This window comes from Aulonocara stuartgranti (assembly GCF_965226115.1).
Source record: "Aulonocara stuartgranti genome assembly, chromosome: 23".
Classification (NCBI taxonomy): domain Eukaryota; kingdom Metazoa; phylum Chordata; class Actinopteri; order Cichliformes; family Cichlidae; genus Aulonocara; species Aulonocara stuartgranti.
Window position 1 is genome coordinate 51,952,121 of NC_138958.1, and position 20,153 is coordinate 51,972,273.

At 43.9% G+C, this 20,153-nt stretch overlaps 1 protein-coding gene across 4 annotated transcripts in view; it reads right to left on the reverse strand.

The window, feature by feature from the left end:
* Positions 1 to 20,153, reverse strand: part of LOC309700338 (diacylglycerol kinase zeta-like) — a 94,724-nt gene that overhangs the window by 54,321 nt on the left and 20,250 nt on the right. For 2 of the 4 annotated variants that reach the window (XM_082523861.1, XM_082523860.1), the window contains exons 1-2: positions 14,273 to 14,358; positions 5,649 to 6,791 (exon numbers count right to left, since the gene is read on the reverse strand). The exons of the other annotated variants lie outside the window; for them this stretch is intronic. In XM_082523861.1, coding sequence (XP_082379987.1) covers positions 5,649 to 6,574 — 926 coding nt within the window. In that variant the 5' untranslated portion in view covers positions 6,575 to 6,791; positions 14,273 to 14,358. Of the gene's footprint in view, positions 1 to 5,648; positions 6,792 to 14,272; positions 14,359 to 20,153 lie in introns of those variants that run through there. 4 annotated transcript variants of the gene reach the window in all.

Here is a 20,153-nt window from a genome sequence, read left to right on the forward strand (position 1 = left end):
ATTCCCACAGCTCTATGTTATGGTGTCATTTCAACATTTCCACAGACTTCTTTAATATTCAATATGCAGCTCAGTTTTATTTAGTGCTTTATGAAGCACGGCAGCCTGAAAGAAAGCTCTTTTTCTTAGATTATATTTGTACGTGAAGCAGAAGGCGCGACGGTTAGTGAAGAAGCTGCAGTTTGTTTCAGGGAACACAAACTTTACTGTGAGGGTTTGAGAGAATTAGCCTGTGTGTGTGATAACTGTGCAGATGTTGTTCCCAGAGCTGCCACAAGAAGACTGAAGCAGGTATTTGTAACTATAGTGAAGTCAAGTGGTTTCTCATTCTTATTTCTGTCGGGTATCTCAGAAAGGAAACGCCAACATTGTTCAGGGTCTCGAACCAGCTACTCGCGCTTTGCTAGTCAGTAGGGCTGAACGATATATCGCATTTGCGATAATATCGCGACATGATCAAGTGCAATTTTCTAACCGCAAAGGCTGCGATTATACTGCGATTATAAGGTTGTCCAAATTACTACCATATCCCAGAATTCATAGCGCGGCCCAGCCAAACTCCAGTTTCCAGCAATGGCGGCCGCTACTAAGTTTTAAAATGACTCATACTAATCTTTCTGGGTCACAAAATAAACTTTTAACATATTTTCAGGTGAGAAAGTAGTTGTGTAAACATCAAATATCTGCTCGGTTTATCAAGATATCCCATATTTGCAAAAGTGCTTCGACGTTTTCAGAGGCGTCTGCTACCCACCAGCTCGACAGCTAGCCGGGAGCTCGAGGGTTACTGATGCGGCCGAGAACGGCACAACTCCCGGCACATCATTTTCAGATCACCGCGGAGTTTCGCTGCTCGGGTTAAACGTAATATATAAGTCACTTAGACAACCTAAAAATGTTATTATTGGGCTTTTTTCAGTGTTTTGTTTGTTCGTGAGTAAATCGGTTTGGCTGAGATTAAAGTTATTAGATTAGATAAAATAAAACTTTATTAATCCCCCGGGTGGGTTCCTCCTTGGTTTTCACACAGCTGACTAAACGTCAAACAGAAAACTTATTAAACAGAAGTATGAGACAGTCGAGAATTTACACCAGTGTCTGGTTATATTTTAGATAGCAAGAAGCAGACGGCCGAGTTTATTAAACTCCACCGAGACAGCGGTGACGCTAATCAGAACTAGACCGTCCAATTTCACGCCTTTAAACTTTAAAGGCGTGTTTGTGTGTGTGTTTATACAATTGCTATTATGTTTGCACTTTATGTGTAATGTTACTGACTGCAGAGATCAGTAAGATGTGTGTATTTTTTATTTATTAGTTTTATTTATTTAATATTATTTTTTAATTGAATGACTGTCTAGTAGTTCACAGATGTCGAAAAACTGAGTGTGGTAAAGCCACTGATTTTGTTTATGTATATTTCTGCAATCTGCACATTGTACTGACTTTCATTTTAATGTTTACACCAGGGTTCCTTGTCAGCACTTTATGCTCAGATGTTTGTAAGCTAAAAATAAACTATTGTGTATGTTCAAATATACTGTTGTGATTGAAGAAGTTAAATAAAAATGTCAGTCATCAATTCATGCATCACCTCATGTCATCATAACAGAGGTCTGTCTTCCAGGAAAGAACAGTTTAAAATTAATGTAATATAGTATTGGCCATACTATATGATGTATTGCTTGTCTTTGTTTAATAATACAGAAGACAAAGACCTTAAAAAATAATCGCATATCGCATCGCAATCGCAATATTGGGGCAAAAAATCGCAATTAGATTATTTTCCATAATCGTTCAGCCCTACTAGTCAGCTGCTCTAACCTCCAGTCTTCATCTCACCAAGGAGCTCAAAGTTTGATTTGAGTTGCCAGTGAAAAACACAGCAGCATAGATCAGCCCTCAGATCCTGCAACGGTAACGCCAGTGTCATGTGATCACTGACATTCAAATATTCATTAGTGTAGAGCATAGGTGTCAAACTCTGGCCCGCGGGCCAAATTTGGCCCGCAGCCTAATTATATTTGGCCCGCAAGGCCATACCAAATTACTATTAGAGCTGGCCCGCCGGTCTTATACAGCGCATGTACTGCTAATACTACAACTCCCAGAATGCTCTGTTGGCGTTTTGGCGCGTCAGTCAGGACAGGACCCATTAACGCCCTCTCCTCTGTTGACTGTAGTCATAGCAACCGCGCGAATACTGCCGCGCTACCTCTCCCAAAATGGCGAAAAGAAAGAACGAAAACAGGAGCTCTCTGGACAGGTGGGAGACAGAATATCTGTTTACCTATGTAAAAGACAGACCTGTTTGTCTTGTATGTGGAGCTCATGTGGCTTTAACCAAGGAGTACAACATCGACACTATGAAACGAAACACCAAGAGAACTACAAGGACCTGGACATGACTCAAAGGCGCCGGAAAGCAGAAGAGATGAAAAGAAGTTTTGTTTCACAACAGACTATGTTCAAAAAAGCCATATCACAAAGTGAGGCTGCTGTAAAGGCTAGTTTTGTTGTGGCAGCAGAGATCGCAAAATCAGCCCGGCCCTTCAGTGAGGGAGAGTTTGTGAAAAGTTGTATGATGAAAGTTTGCGACGTTGTGTGCCCAGAGAAAAAGCAAGCATTTTTAAATGTTAGCCTGAGCAGAAACAGTAGCTGATCACACGTGAACTTGCCAACAATCTAAATAACCAGCTGATTCTCCCTCGCTGTGGATGAGAGCAGCGACGCCTCTGATACTGCCCAGCTTTCAGTCTTCATCTGTGGTGTGGACTCAACTCTCTGTGTTACGGAAGAACTTTTAGGATTAAAATCAATGCATGGAACAACCACAGGGAAGGAAATATTTGAAGAGGTTTCCAAATGTCTAACTTAAATGAAGTTGCCATGGGAAAAACTTGTGGGGTTAACGACAGATGGTGCACCAGCGATGTGTGGTCAAAGGAGCGGACTGGTGGGCAGGGTACGGGAGAAGATGCGAGCGGAGAACTGTGCAGGTGAGCTGACTGTTTATCACTGCATCATACATCAAGAATCACTTTGTGGCAAAGCCCTAAAGATGGAACATGTTATGACCGCAGTAACACGAGTAGTTAACTTTATAAGAGCCAAAGGCCTGAATCACCGCCAATTCAAATCTTTTCTTGAGGATAGAGCTGGGCGATATGAGATTTTTTCATATCACGATATGTTTTTTTCATTTCAGGCAATAACGATATCTATCACGATATAAGCCAAATAACTATATTTGTAAGATTTAAATGTGCCGTTGCTCACAAGTAAAATGTGAAATAATCAGCAGCTTGTTTTTATTTAAATATTTATTTCCCATAATAAGTTCAACAGGGTAGATGTACTTAAGGAACATGAGACTTTTTCAGATAAATAAAGGCAAATATTGCAAACTACACAAAAGGCAGCCGCTAAAGCGTTTAAGTTTCAAAATAGAACAAACGAAACAGACTAAATTGTCAATTCCACTTAGAAACAAAATATTAATTCTAAAAATAAATCTTAGTTTGTTTTACAGAAGAACAGACAAAACTGACTAACTTTTGTCAGTATCAAATAAACTGAGAACTAAAAGGAAATTCTCAATCTCTCCTTGTTGTATAGCTGAGCTTTTCAAACAGTTTTAACAGTTACTTTAGTCTGACAAAAGCCGAATGACGAATCAGCGCTTCCAGTCAGAGACTGAGGCTACGTCCACACGTACACGGGTATTTTTGAAAACGGAGATTTTCCGTTTTCGTTTTAAAAAATAATCCCGTCCACACATAAAGGCAGAAATGAAGGAAAACGCTGCTAGGAACATGCCAAAGCAGCAGGTGGCGCTAGATTCCTAACCGTGTAGAAATGTTGGCCAATCAGAAGTCTAGAAGCCTCGGTGGGAAAAAGTAAACAAAGCTGGGGCATAGAAGCAGAACCGAGTCGTATGTGTGGAGGGACAGTAACTGTGTGTATATGTAAGCATTTAAACACTGCAGAGAGTAGAATTAACAGTAACAGTATTGTAGAAATTCATTTCACTGAAACAATAACGTGGCGCACACCTTTGACGCTGCGTTTTCTCCGTTTTTCTAGTCCACACGTAAATGCAAAAACGGAGTTTTCAAAAATCTTCGTTTTCAGTGACCAAAAACGCCGTTTACGTGTGGATGAAAGGTGCAAAAGCATAGAAAAATCTGCGTTTTCAAAAATACCCGGGTACGTGTGGACGTAGCGCATGCACCAGTTTATTGTATTTCCAGACTTGCTTTCGGCACAATTTACAGTGCGCGCTACTCTGTTTTTTGTCAGACTTGAAATAGCAGAAATACCTTCACACTACGGAACTTCTATGGCTCTTCCGTTCGACAATCTCTCCGGCGTTGGAACCATCATCTGTTTTCTCTTCGGTCACGCTCGGTTGATTTTTCTAGTCGGCACACTCATTTCCTCCATTACGCGCTGGCTGCTTCCCAAACAAATACACATGTGCGGCTTGGCACTTGTGCTGTACGTAACAAGTCACGTGACGTGACGCTGCGGCTGTGATTGGTTCGGCTCTGCGCTACTTAATTTGGATTGGCTGTTTTTTTTTTTTTTAAGAGGACAAGAGCGGCGAGGTCTATCGCGATAGTTTAATTTTTCTATCGAGAAAAAGTTATATCGCGATACATATCGTTATATCGCCCAGCTCTACTTGAGGAGTGTGGTTCGGAATACGGAGACGTGCCGTATCACACGGAGGTGAGGTGGTTAAGCCGAGGGAAAGTACTGAACAGATGTTTCGAGCTACGCTAGGAAATATTTCAGTTTCTGGAAAGCAAAGGGCAAGACACAGCTGAGCTCAGGGAGCAAGAGTTTCTGTGTGAACTGGCCTTTATGTGTGATATCACGAGCCATCTCGATGCGCTGAACCTGCAGCTTCAGGGACAGGGGCGTATCATCACAGATATGTACGCTGCAGTGAGAGCTTTTAAAACGAAATTGTGCCTGTGGCAGAATCAGATGCTACAAGGAAACCTGAACAACTGAGATAATCCATCCACAATACCAGGTTAGTCATTAATATACTGCAACAACATGGGAATAGAGCAGCTGCCAGAGAATTCAACATTAATGAAACAATGGTACAGAAGTGGAGGAAGCAAGAAGAATGAGTTTAATAAAGTTTGATTTATCTGACTGCTTTGTTTCGCTTAATGTGCCTTATAATCCCGTGCACCTTATGGTCCGAAAAATGCGTACTGCACACTGCAGTTTAATGTTGCAAAGCACCTCTTTTTAACTTCAGTGGATATTATACATGGTTATGCTCAGGATATGTCAGCCCATTTCTACTGGAAATGCCTTTTGGTTAAACTTTCAGCAAGGAATTTGCATTTGCACTGTTACATTTTTATAAAGCTTTAATGTACATAAAAACCAGCTTCTTGTTTAAGTGAAAATAAATGGAAGGTTGTCTTTTTGCACTAGTAATGTTGTGGAGTTGTATTTTGTCTCGCATCAATTATATCGTCGGTTATATCGTTATCGCAAATTTTCAAATATATATCGTGATAAATATTGTGTGTGTGTGTGTGTGTGTGTGTGTGTGTGTGTGTGTGTGTGTGTGTGTGTGTGTGTGTGTGTGTGTGTGTGACAGAGAGAGAGAGACATACGAGAGGAAGTTGTCCCATGTATCCTGGTAAGGATTGTAATAAATGCTTTGCTGGGGTCCATCTAGTGGAGAGGAACAGCCTTTATGGAGCATGGAGCCACATGAGGTAGCATCTGCTGCAGCCGCCCCAACATCAAAGCTCAGGCCTGCTGGAGCCGGCTGGCCAAGGCTGGGACTGGTCACGGAAGTCGACATTGCGTTCGTCAACTTCGCTGTACTGAGACTCGACTCTAATGGATTATATCGGCCGAAGACGCCAAACCCTGCTTCGTTGTCCTGAAACACGGAGTCTGCCGGAAGCAAGTGTGAGGAATTTCGTCTCAGACAGCGAGGAGGCCAGAGCAAGGGCCGGGCTTTGATGTTCTCCGTAACCACAGCCTGCGTTAGGTGCCTGTGAGCTGCCAGGGTGAAGCTTTCTTCATCAGCTTCATCATCGCTTTCTTCTTCTTCACCCGACTCAGAACAGGAGCACGGGGAGACATCCATGCCCTCTTCATCCTCTTCTTCCTTTTGCAGTCCTGTGCCCATATGCACTACACTTGCCAGTAACATAGAGGATCCCAGTAAATGAGGTTCGATAGATTTCACTTTCGAACGATGTGCACAGGAGACTGAGCAGCAGGGACGATGTCTTCCTCTTCCTGTTCCTTCACTTGCATTTGTTAGCCCAAGCTCGATGATAGACTGTCGCTTCTGTCCACTAGCCACTAGTAGGCCAACACTCGGGCGCCTGCGCTGGTCAGTGCAAACCAGAGGCAAACCGACAGAGGAGCGTCTGGACTGTACTAATGCTACAGAGGGCAGACCGACGCTGGAGCGCCTCCTGGCTTTACTGGCCTGAACAGAGGGACATTTGTGACGCACTGCAGCAAAATGCTTTTGTCTTTTTTGGCGTCGACCAAAGTGTCGCTGGAAAAACAAATCCATCTCGTCTTGGAGAGCGATATAGTACACTGCTACTCAAAATGCATCTGATGAGATACGGTTGGGTAAAGAACACACAGTGCCCTTTCCTTGTCTTCATTGACTGCGGGTTAGCAGTCAGATATCAGATATCCATGCGACCGAAGATTGGTTTCCTCCACTCGAAGCTGGTACAGCTACTGCTGGACATCTCTGACTCTCCAGCCCTCCTTTGGAAATGCTGCAGAGGCAAACAGGCCGTTACAGAAATCTGTCATTTCTCATTAACAGAGAAAAATGTTCCCACCAAGGAGTTTACTGAGGTTAACGACTAAAAGAATCTCCAAACAAATCAGACTCAATCAGCTGTTCTCAGGTTGGATGATCTAACTTGCTGTTTCATGATGCAGTGCTGCTTTCTTCAAAGTCAATCAAATTATGACCAAAACTTTATTAATACCAAAACATCTGACACCCCACACACACACACACACACGGGTATGTATTCATGTCCTTGTGGGAACTTCTCATTGACATAATGCTTTCCCTGGCCGCTCACCCTAACCTTAAAAAATGAATGTCTAACCATAACCCTGATACTAAAACCACATTTTGAGTCTCAAACTTGTGAGGACGGGGATTTTGGTCCCCACAAAGACATCTAAACAGGTACACACACACACACACACACACACACACACACAGACCTACTGTATCATAAATATAAACTAAAGCTCATACAGGGTCACATCATTATTGTAGGATCGTTACAATATAAAGTGAAACGTTTAACTGATAAGTTGCTTTACTAGCAGCTACACTGTTCACTGCAGCTGTGAAGCTGCTTCCAATGAAAAGGCTCATGTGTGAGCACAGGGACCGCAGTGTGTCGCAGCACAGCAGGGTGGACTGTAGTGTCACGTATCTTAATAAAACACACAGCTTCACTTTCCAGTCAGAAGAATCACTCAAATTAGAGTTAGAGTTACTAAATAAAGGTAACATTCGATCAGTCAATCTAATCTTTGTGGTTCTTCAGAAGAAGTCAAATGTAAATATAAAAGTGCTAAAATAAATTTCAGTTCCTGATTCTGAGAAGTATCAATTTATGCCCTCAGAGATGACAAAGCATGAAACCAAAGCTCAGCTCTGAAATCTGACCATAGCCACATACTTAGCAACTGAAAAATGTTGCATCAATTTGACCTCCAACCACTGACTGAAGTGTGCGAGTGGTTAAAATTAGATTGCTGTGGATGTGTGGCACATAGGCCAGCTATTCAGTATTTGTATAAACTTCATCTTCTGTGGTCTTTGAAATATGAATTTGGGCCCTGCGGCTGCCGACGCTGTCTAAACAATACGATCCTCGAGAGTCAGCAAGACCAGAAAAGTCCTCAGTAGACGAAGCTGTGACCAAACGCAGCGTTTTCTTTGCTTTTTAACTAGAAAAATCAATTCTACGTGGAGCTTCCCGCGGCGTGAACAGGCAGATTGTTTAAAAGGCTCTTCATCCTTAAATAAGTGAAGTGAGGAAGCATGCTTCGTAGCGTTGGCTTGGTGGGTAGCAAACAGGAAATGAGTGTAGATATTTAATCAGGAGATTATGAGACTCAGCATATAGACAGTTTGTACGAGTCACACGTCTGAACAACACGGTTAAGCGGTGAACGACCAGCTCATTTTACCATCCGTGGCTTTGTTCTGTGTTCGCCCATCAGCAACCCAACAGTTTGTTAATGCTCACACTATTATACTCAGCAATAAGCTCCAGCTTCAGCCGCTCGCTCGGCTGCTGGCAAACCAGTTAACCTGAGATGAACACCAACACGTCACATTTTTAAATATTCTCTAAGATCACTGCTGATGTCTTTCCTCCTCCTCCTCAACACCTGAATGCTCCAGACCAGCAAACTACGGATCTATGAAACCTTAAAGCTGTGCTTTAATTCACCATGACTGTACAAAGATATTTGTTTGTGTTTCTCGTCTTAATAAATAACAGAAAACATTTTTTATAAATGAAAGTCAGCCAAGATGACTGGATGGAACTTAAGACGGTTTTGAACCGTTTCTGTTCTAGTTCCGTTTTTCTAACACTGAATTTACAAGAAACAGAGCGAAGCACACACCACCACAAACGAACCTCGAGACGACAGATGAGATGATAACAGTGGGGCAGAACATTTGACATGTGGTGTGACTAACTGAACGTATAAGAGCAAACTGAAGATCACGCAGCGCATCGGATGAGGACAGTAAAGCGAGAAAAAGGCGTTTTAGAACCGTGAAGCTGAAACCTCGGGTATCACAGGAAGTCCCATCACAGACTCATTAGCCCACCGAAACCTCCTCTGTTCGCTTACAGTAATCAGCTTGACATTCAGCAGCAAACGGCTCTGCCACTCACTACGTTCAGAGATCATCACACTGACATACATTTCTTCTATTCTGAATCTTGAATGTGGGCACATTTGATCCTTACGGTTACGTAACCACAATCAGAACCAGAGCGACTTACTGCAGGCTGATGTGACGCGGATGATTAATCTACAACTTCTTAGTTTCCAACACAACAGTTGTTTTTTAACTGGGATAAGCTCAAAAGAGTCACACACAAGTTATATGACAGTAACAGGCTGGATATGTCTACAGTTCCTTCTAATCGAGTTCTAATATTTTCCTCCGCGATGTGTTTTCTGTTACATAACGGCTTCTTTCTCCGGCTCTAATCCCACAATGGGCCAAAGTGAGGCAGCGATGGGATGAAAGTACTCAGTAATAACCCATCAGACATCCCCGCAGTCGAGCTGTCAACAAATACTTTTGTTATATAATCTTTAAAAATGTAAACGTGCATTTTTCAAGCAGCCAAACCAGTTGCTGTCGCTCTACAAAGCCAAGCTTCCCACAGAGCAGTTGCAGTTTCCCAGCACTAACTGGGTGCTTAGCAGAACACCGTGCAACCACACAGCTGGAACAGTTGTGTGTCACAGGTGCGGTCTCACTGCAGTGCATGTTCCTTCAGTTATTAGCACCGTTACCATTTTTCTGCTTTATTTCAAACCTTAAGGCTCTTTTCATACTTAGAAGAAAAATTGAATTGTTGTGTTTCTGGTAAAACTCTCGCGGCGTGCTTGCCAAACTTTAACTGTGCTGAATGAATAATCAGCAGGGCTGTGGAAAAGCAGACTGATGGATGCATCAGGGGCCAACCACAGTCCACCATCTTTAATGTAAAACACACTAAAACAGACAGTTGGACTCTTTGGAAAACGCTCAAAGAACTTTGAAGTTGGGCGCGAGTACGCGCAGCCACACCGCCGCACGTACTCACGCATCAACACGTTGCTGCTCGGAGCTGGGCTCAAGTGATGCCCTGCAACACAACTTTGCATGCTGGGATAATTTACTAGTATGTGCAGCTTTAGTACAAACTTGTGAACACCAGCAGGGTTTTTGACTGCTTACATACAGATGTTCCAAATGTTCAGACCAATGCACACTCCCAGTAACTTTCACTGGTCAAGTGAGGGACTCTGGGATGCAGAGAGATGACACAATATGTGCTCTAAATGTTTTCCAACACTTCAATGACACAGCTCAGTGACAGTTATCCTGCAGCAGGTCACAGAGTGCTCAGCTGGATGTTAAGTCTTCTCCCTCGAGTGTCATTCAACATACATACAATGCTGACATCGTGGTGCTCCGAGGCATCCACTGTGGACGAGCTCTGCACTCATTTCCATTAACAACAGTCATTTCAAATTCTCTCACTGACACTGTGGGATGAAATTACCAAAGTGTGCCAGAAAAATGTTGTGAAATTAATCACAAGAACAACAAGTCTGCTTTAAAGTGTGCTTGGGGTTGATTTAGACTATTCTCAATAACCGACCAAGTATTCACATGATTATCATCATGGGACGATAACAGTCATTGCAAACAGGAAACAAACGTGGTCTCCGTCCAAGAATTTGATACAGCACGTCATCGTTTGACTGGCTAAGTGCATGCAGCTAAAAATACTTCTTATTGGCTGGTGGAACCCACAATGAGACATTAATAAGGCTCCACCATCCCATCTTGGTAAGCTAGCCTTGACATTTCAAGGTGTACCGCTCTCACTAAGCAGTGCAATAAATGATATGTGCAGCGTTCAGTCTGTGGCATGGTCTGGTGGTATAAATGCCTGAGGTACAAGGGAAGAGGACACTAAGAACAGGTCTGCCTTGAAAGCATCTTTACAATGAGCAGCTACTTTAGGAAACTATTTTTACACTTCACCAAAAATTAAAGATTTTTAGTCCGTAAGTGTGCCAAAGGGTGTGAGGCGTTGCAGAGCTCTGATCTGTTGGCTTAAATATTTACATGAAAAGCAGTGGTCTGCAACGCAAGCACACAAAGAGTGCTCTAGATAAATGTGGTTTTCCTCTATTGGAGTGAAACAACGCCTCAGAGCTATGTGGCAATCACCTCTATACACCAACACTTCATTATTAGAGGGGCTTTGCAGCTATCACACACAGCAATCAGATTATTTTACATCCTGATGGCAGATTTTTGGGGTCTTTTCTGGCTTTATTTGATAGAAACAGTGAAGACTGACGGGGAGGGCCGCAGGTCGGATTCGAACCCGGGCCGGCCGCTCTCAGCCATACTGTATAGCATGTGGTCGCCTGCTGCCCCAGTGAGCTATGATGGTAGATTTACCTCAGCCTGTTTCTTCTACCTCCACTGCAGGCAGCGTCTGAATCAACATCCTGGTGATTAATCCACCAATAGGACTCTGTCATGTGTTACTGTTTAAACTGGTTTCATCTTTGAAGGCGTGCAGTGACGGGAAACAATAACTTGCTTTCTCACCAAAAGTAACAAGAACGTTCTCAAAATGTTGTTTGTTTGTAACATTTGTTACAAACAAACAGAAATGCAGCAATAACTGAGACTAACGTTTGTCAGATCAATGGCTGAATTTTACAATATGTAATATTGACCTTAATAAATGCCTTCCAGACTTTATGTGAAGAAAAAGCATAAAGTGCAATGAGTGCGCTTATGCCTGCGACAAAGTAAAGGTAACTTTAGAACGCCGTCATGCTCTGCACGCCACCTGAGCCATCAGATGAACCACAGGTAGGACTTTCAGTCATTTCTGCCGCTTCAGGCTTGTTTGCTTTGCACCACAATCTGCGTTTTTCCATCACTGAAGAGCTATTTCTGATTTCAAGAGACGGTCAAACGCAAGACTACAAGAACTGTAATTTAACTATAGCTCATGTTCTTAATAAGATGCTTGCAAAAACAATCCGTTTATAAAACTGCATCAATGTACACGTGCAGCAGGAAGGTGAAACAGGTGGAACACATGTGGATCTGCCTCACATCCATATACAACCACAGATACTGAATGCAAGGCAGCTCACAAAGTTCTTCAGCCATCCAGCTGCATCCAGCAAGAACAGTGCCACATCCTGCCGTCACTGCAACGCTCACCGTGTGTTACACAGCCGAACAGCAGCGCAGTCTGGCACTGAGGAAACACTGACTGGAATGTGATGTGGTTGATTAAGTGGTTATATGTAAAGTGCATGTAAAGGGCTCCTTACATTTCATTTTTAGCCCCCAGCCCCCCTCATGTTCTGATGCATAGATCAGACTTTTCCCACAGAAGCACAGACAGGTTCGTCTTTATTGATCCCAAAGTTTTGATCTGCAGTGGTGCAAAACAACACCTACACACCGAGTTACTGGGAAAACGTTTCCTGGAAACAGAGTCAAAATTAATAATAGCAATAATAATAATGGCAACAACAACAAAGTGAGACAGCTAGCAAAGAGGTTTTTTCTTAAATGAATGCAAATAACCTCTGCCTCTCTGCCCCCACCCTCACATGCACCCAAAGCCTGGTGGGGGCGGGACTAAGCCAACCACAGGAAACCTTCACAGCGCACTGGGAGACATTCAGGATCCAGAGCAGCAAAACAGTCAGGCTGAGATGTTTACGTTGGACTGATGATGTTGGCGTCGAGGGACGTCTAATAATACAGGAACAACGGCCCACAGAGCTGATACACTGACTCTCTGACATTGTCCCTCTGTCTGGTAGCTGCGCCCTGCTCTTATTACCACTCTGCACCATTGTCAGGCTAAACAGTGACACGCTTCCATTCTAAACCACAGCGAGGCAAAGTCACTAAAATCACACTAACAAACACACGTAGACGTGCGTAAGTAATGGTGCTAACATACCTCTAATCACAAGCATTTGAACAGCAGGGCAGTCAGAGGACGTGTCACAGTGTCATCTGAAAGCAGACTACAGACACTCCGTCAACCTTTCAGTTCTAGTCTCTCTTCTGGTTCCATCTGACATCACCGATGCTTTCATTGTCATGACGATACAAGAGTCACGATCCAAAGGGAGCAGCTAATTTCCACAGCATGCTGGCCTTTGGCTCAGAAATGCACATTACATGTAGAACAGCACTCTGACACATTTCAGTTTCAGGGTGTGCCCCTGACCTGGGTACCACCCACTCTGTGTGGAGCTGGTGCAGCTGCACACAGCCGACAGGATATTTATGTGTCAAGGAAGGTGGCTTTGATCCACTTGACGAGTGACAAGTTTGTCGTTTTACTTTCAATTGCTGAATAAAATCTTCTTTTGGTTCCGAGTGCACTTCCCCCACAACACTCGGACAGCTACACCCCTTCGTCGCTTGGACTCTGTGGGGCACAGAAAGTCTATGTGCTGCTTGCCTCTGGACAGATGTTCTAGCTGTGTGATACTGAGATGGAGGCAAAGCACTGAAGCTGAAGAAGCTAAAACACAGAGTGCTGCACAGTCTGCAATAAACTCGTCACTCCACTGTGGACAGTCGTATATAATAGTAATCAGAACTGTCACCTCACAGCAAGACGGTTCTGGGTCTGTCAGCGTTTGTACGTATTAATATTAATCGAATGCAGACCAAAATTACTTGAAACAGACATCCAAAAAGAAGAAAGCTTTTCAGAGTTTCTGACTGCTCTAAAGTAAACGACGGAGTTCCTGTCAGAGCTACGCTGCCTGTCGTCCACTGTGTGTAGCCTCCGACTGTCGTACATGCACCGCAGCACTGGATGTTCCTGCACATTCTTCAACTCGGAGAAAATGTCACAGATTTTCCAAAATGAGCGCATGAGCAACACAGGATGAACAAATGAATGTAGCCATTACATGTTTAGGATTACCAGATGAACTACTGGGTTTCTCACACACACACACACACACACACACACACACACACACACACACACACACACACACACACGTTACAGGACAGCGACTGTGGCCTCCTGCTACACTGGAGTCTAAACTCTTTATATGAACAAAACCTACAGCTGTGCAAAGATGTCAGCTCATCTTGCAAGTGCCCCTGTATGCCTGCTAGACTCATCATTACTGTTCTGCTCTCTGCTTGAAGTCACAAGAACAAGGAAGAACACAGCACTGCATCAGCCTGCAAGAACACAGACTCAGTGTGAGTGGATTCAGCCTCATGTTCAACACTTTCTTTCACTATCAAACCCTCCAGCTGAGACATTATTATTATTGTTAAGACTGTGTGGAAATAATGTTCACTCAACTCAACACTGACTTCATCCTAAGTTAGCATGTAGCAAACTTTTTAACCTAACAAATATTCAAAAATCAAAAGGAGAAATTAAAAGCCAACCTGTCAAAGAAAGCAGAAAACTATCCATCCGTGAGTCCACGCCTCTTATTTGTCGAGCTTAGACTAAACCCTGGTGTACGGTGACGGCTATTAGGAACAGAGGGGAGGGAAGTGTGTGTGTGTGTGTGTGTGTGCACATAGGGGGGTTAGGGGCGTGTGCTAAGAGGAAGAGAGAGTGGGCGTGGCCCTGAGACACGGAGAGCCTGAGAGAGGACTAAAATAACTACTGTATTTCCTTGACAAGCCGAGTGCAGAGCTGTTTGATAAATGCTCACACACTGACACACACACAGACACACACATACAACCAGCCTCTGTGAGAAAGAGGAAACTGAAGTAACACACAGCGAGTGATTATGACACCGCAGTCTTTCAAAGGCACACCGAGCTATTCAGAGTAGGTGTACAGTGAGGATAGACGAAACACAAAGCACCCACTCAAACACAAAGTCTATGACTCAGAGCTGCAAAGGACGTCTTTACACCAGCGCAGGAGGGAACAATGAAGAGCACTGAACAGCGAACAGATGACCATCAGACCTAAAAATACATCCCCAATTCCAGCCGGGACGCCGCGTTAAATACTAATAAAAGTCAGAAAGTCCTAAACTTTGATTTGATTCACAACAGAAAACATGTTCAATGTTTAACTTAAAACCAACCATGTGACAGTGAGGTCATTATGAATGTGATGACAGCAACAAAGGTGGACGGGGCCACGCTTCTCGCTGTGCAGCATCCTGCCTTCTTTTAACTACAGGCTGTGAACTGGACGTTTGAGAGGGGACTGGTCCCGACGGGTCAGACTATTTAACATCAGCTAAACGTGAAAAGGTTCCAACCTGAGCCTGGCTTTTTTGGTTTGTTTTTCCACAATAACTCCAGCACATTGGATAAAGCTTGCTGTGGTTTTACCTTGAAAGTGGGAATATTTCGGGCCCTCGCGGTACTTCAGGTACTCGTCACCATGTAGCACAGGTGGCTGCTCAAAACAAGCTACAACCTAACATCTACACGTTGATGCCAGGTTCATCTTCATAATCAGTGTCATCATTTAACATGTAGATTATTTAGTCTATTCACACACACAGCAACCCAGATTATCCACTAGTTGCACACCACGCTCAGTGACTCACTGACACTTTCTAACCAAGCTGGAAGCACAGCTGTCATCTTTATTTCTGTTGACCTGACAACTACAGCCCCCGTTGCCGTGGGAATTGTGTTCCCAGTCCACAGGATCACTAGTAAACCACTGGCAAGGTTATACACACAGACACAGATGCACATTTGCACACAAACAATCCTGCTGTGAGTGCCAGCGTGAGCAGGAAATAACAGTGCAGAGACTTACAGCCTGTGTGTGTGTTGCCTCTGAGCATGTTTCAGGCATATCTGCCCTGCCAAGGTCTCTGAAGCACAGAAGGCAATAGCTCCACCTACTGGTCATTAACAGATGTTACACCAACAAAGTGCAACTCTCTCTTAAGGTCTTGTCGCTCTTTCAGCCTTACCTCCTGGTGAACAGCTTGAATCCAGTGAAGGACTTGGAGCAGCCACTGTGGATCTCCTCTTCCTCCACACAGAAAAGAGGCAACAAGGCTGGACCGGGGGCAAAGGAAGAAGGCAAAGAGGAACTGGATGAGGATGCAGAGTTGCAGTCTCCATCATCTACGTTAACATTTTGTAAGCACGTTCCTTCCCCTTCTGCGTTTGTGTCCACACTGGTTTCTTCAAGCTCACCACTGCAGGCCTCCGGGTCAGTGTCGTGCTCCAGATCTGTACCTGCTCCCGGTTCCGAATCCATGAGAGAGTCTGTTCAGGTCCTGTGATCTCACATTGTGTTAGAACGACCTGCAACGCTCCTGGATTTCTGGGTAGTCTTTGAAAAGCATGACGTTAAAGACGAGTCCACTTATGACGTCAGTCCAGCTCCTGTGTTACAAAGGAACTCCCACAGGACCACTTTAATTATTCCTCCTGCCTGCAAGTCCTTTACACTCTACCTCTCAATGACACCAGCTTCACTCAACTTATACAGATGTGAGATATGACCTGAAATCACGAGACAGAGAGTGAGTGTACATTGTGTCCACAGAGATATCATTAAAGGACCACACCAGCAATCACAACATGTCAGTAACTGAAGTGTGTCCTTACACAAGACACTACATGGTTCTCCTGCAGTTACTTAAGAACACTACTCTAAGTACTAAAACACAGCTCAACTAAACGTATTGTGCCTCAGTTACAGTGACCCATACACTAAAAGAGTTCTAGCAGTAATGACAAAAGTTACCTGTTACTAGAGTGTCTAAAGAATTGTGATGTAACAAACACAACTCTAGTAAAGCCTTAAAGTGCAGTTCAACTACTGTTAGCCTGAATAATAATCAACACTTACGAGCTGGTCAAGGACTTCAAACATGGCTACCCAGCAGAAGCTACAAAGTCAATAATCCACAAGCCAAAGGTCGTTCACAAGAGAGACAAGGTGTGTGTGTGAGTCTACAGACGGATTAGTGCGTCTTGAGGGAGAGTTAATCCTTCCCAGCCGTCCACATGTACGCCTGCAGTAAGCAGCAGCAGCTCACAGCCACTCACTCTGCATCTCACCCTCCACACTTCTTCCTCTGACAAAGTTTACACTCAGTCTTCTTCGCCTCCTCCTTTTGGATTCGTGTTGAGTTTAATGACACTTCATGTAACGTGGATACTGACGCGCGTGCGCAAACACTATAACTACTGTAGCGAACTGCTGCACGCGCAGTTTGGTAAATACACACTGATCCTGTGTAGTACTACTCGGCCGGCTAAACCCAGGAAGTGGATAATGAAAACAATCAGGGCCTCGGCGCGAGTTGCCTTGTCACGTGCCTGACTGAATGTCTTCAAATGAATTAATGCTGCTGTTCACTATACAAACGTTTTATACACACAAGAAAGAAAGTAAGAAAGAAAGAAAGAAAGAAAGAAAGAAAGAAAGAAAGAAAGAAAGAAAGAAAGAAAGAAAGAAAGAAAGAAAGAAAGAAAGAGTAAAAAGTTTGCTGGTGAGAGATTTTTCAAATTGACTGTTCTCTGCTGCACTTCGCTCTCTCTGCAGGTCATTACTATAAACCAGGTTGCGCACGCAGCCTGCTGTGAGTCTACCTTGAACATTTGCGTTGGCTCTATACTTCAGCGTCACTGAAACACATTCACGCACAGACTTTGGCGACACTGATCAGCCGTTGTCTCTGCCCTGCTGTAAATGCCCACATGAGGGTGCTGTGTAACGGACAGCCACTCGGTCCGTGACAGGATTTTACTTTCTGCTATATTTGTTTTAGATTAGTTTCTTTAACCCGGGATTACCAGACAGTGGTTAGTGTGGTTTCAGCAGTGCTCGGATGTTGCAACACTAATACAAGCTACACCATCACCGAAGAGGCCGTGACTCCTGCTTCCGTTTTGTAGGGTTACACTTTCTAACATCAGCTCATTGACAGGTTTAATACGCGGGAAAAATCTCAATTTTTCAGATTTCACTGTCTCGTCGGGGCGTTTTCACGCCGGTAGTGGGTTTACTGTGGTCTGAATCCGTTCTTGATTTTGTAAACTTGTACCGTTTTCCGTGGTTTTCGTTTCTTTTCACAGACAACATTTCAAGCAAACAAAAAGGCGTGTCTACAAACCACGTGAGAATATTCAGTCCGCTCATTGGCCAGAAGTATCTGGGGCGGGAGCCACAAAGGTAAATACAGGAAGAAGGTGCCGTGTTCTGGTTCTGGACGCGGGCAGTTAACGTTCATTTCACGGTGTGTTGCTAGCTTGTACAGAGCTTTGCACCTTCCCACATCGAGACGGCAGACCGCACGTCACTACGGGCCGTTTAGCTCTCACGTGGTGGTTGGTTAGGATCACGTGCACACCATAAACTCACCGCTCGATCGATGTGGAAACGAACACAGCTTTAAGGCATCCGATCAGAAATGCCGTTCACATTTTTTAATAAGCAAATATTAATACCTCACTTATCACATGTCCACTGCCTCTTACACAGCACGTGCACCTTGATGTCTGCCTCAAACAAAGTGAGACAGAGTCAGAATTAGTGAGTGAGCGCAGAATTAAATGTGGAGAAGAATTACTGTGAAAAGCAGACATATTCGCAGCTTTTGCCCAACCCTGAACTCTGAGGAAACTCGGAGTTTTGAGAACAGCTGATCATTTAGAGCAGCGGTCCCCAACCCCCGGGCCTCGGACCGGTACCGGTGCGTGAGTCGTTTGGTACCGGGCCGCGAGAGTTGAGGCTCAGGTGTGAAATGTATGGTTTTCAGGGTTATTTTGTTATCATTTTTATCGTTTACTCGGTTTTCCTGGGTCTTTTCACGTGTGTTATGAATAAATTTTCTTTTTTCGGTACCGGTACTAGTTTTATTTTGTTGTATTTATCCGCGACACCTTAAAGGCCGGTCCGTGAAAATATTGTCGGGCATAAACCGGTCCGTGGCGCAAAAAAGGTTGGAGACCGTTGATTTAGAGTCCACACCAGACCAGGATTGTTCTGTGCAAATATTTTGCAATGAATCTTAAATTTCATTTTGTGATACTTTTTACAAGAACTGGTCTGCATGCAACAAGCGGATAGGGTTGCCAACCGTCCCTTAAAATACGGAATCGTCCCGTATTTAGAAACAAAAGCACACGTCCCGTATTGAGCTAATAAGGGACGCACTTTGTCCCGTAATACAGTGAGAATCAAAAGTAGTCTATAAATGTTTATGGAATTAACGCTTTGTTTGAAAACATAATTCCCAGCCCCTCTCCTGCTTTGTGACCAATGAGCTGACAGCACACTTATGACAATTCGAGTATGACAATTCAGATTACCGCTCATCTCATTGGTCGAGGAAAGGTCGCTTACGGAGAAAATACCGGAAGACAACAGATGACCACACCAACAAGCATGGCCAACAGGGAAACAAACGCCGTCACTGCGGTGCAAGTCTCGGACGACAGTAGACCTAAAGCTGGGCAGACACTGTGCGATTTTTTCAGTCGCGTTATTCAGCTCCTGCTCAAACTGCATGATTGACTCGCAGGGGTTAGAAGTTGGTAGGTCACGATGCAGGTCTCACACTAGTGATGGCCCGCTTGAAGCTGACGCTCCGGAGCGTGTGTCGAAAAAAACAACACACTGGTTCAGAAGCACTGTGTCGAGGCTTGCTTCGTTTGGCAAAAGTCACGTGACCAGTGACGTCCGAAGCTTCATTACGCACGTAACTGCTTCGGTACCTGATTCAAACGGATATAAGGAAGTGAATCATCCACGGGATTCGTGGAGTGTGTTGATGGTGACAGATAGCGACGAGGTGATCATTCCACTGACAGATATGGAGCCAGCGAGGAAGAGAGGACGTTCTGGCGTGTGGGAATATTTTGAGTTGATTTTGCTCAATTCATTTTATCTGCCGAAGTGAAAAACTTGAAATGTCCAAAATCATGTTTTCATAATGTAAATATCATTACAGCATATGACTTTAGGAACACTTCCATGTGAATTAAAGCTAATGAAGACTACAACAATGTATTTGACACTATACGTACATTACATTGCTACAGTTTAGAAAATCATTTTGTTTATTGTTTTTAGGTGATAGTCTGCAGGACCCAGGAATACCTGCATATCTACCAGCTTGCAGTGTAGTTCCTGCACTCCACAGCCTCTTCTGTTCCATGCAAGTGGATTTTCTCCAGGGCAGGAGAAACTATTTCTAAGAAAAGAAACAGACTCAGCCAGCGCACAGTAACACTAATCCTCTTTTTAAATGTAAATAACAAAAGGGCTACCTGACATAGATCATGTTTTTACTTTGCAAGTTCTTGATTAGGGATGGGT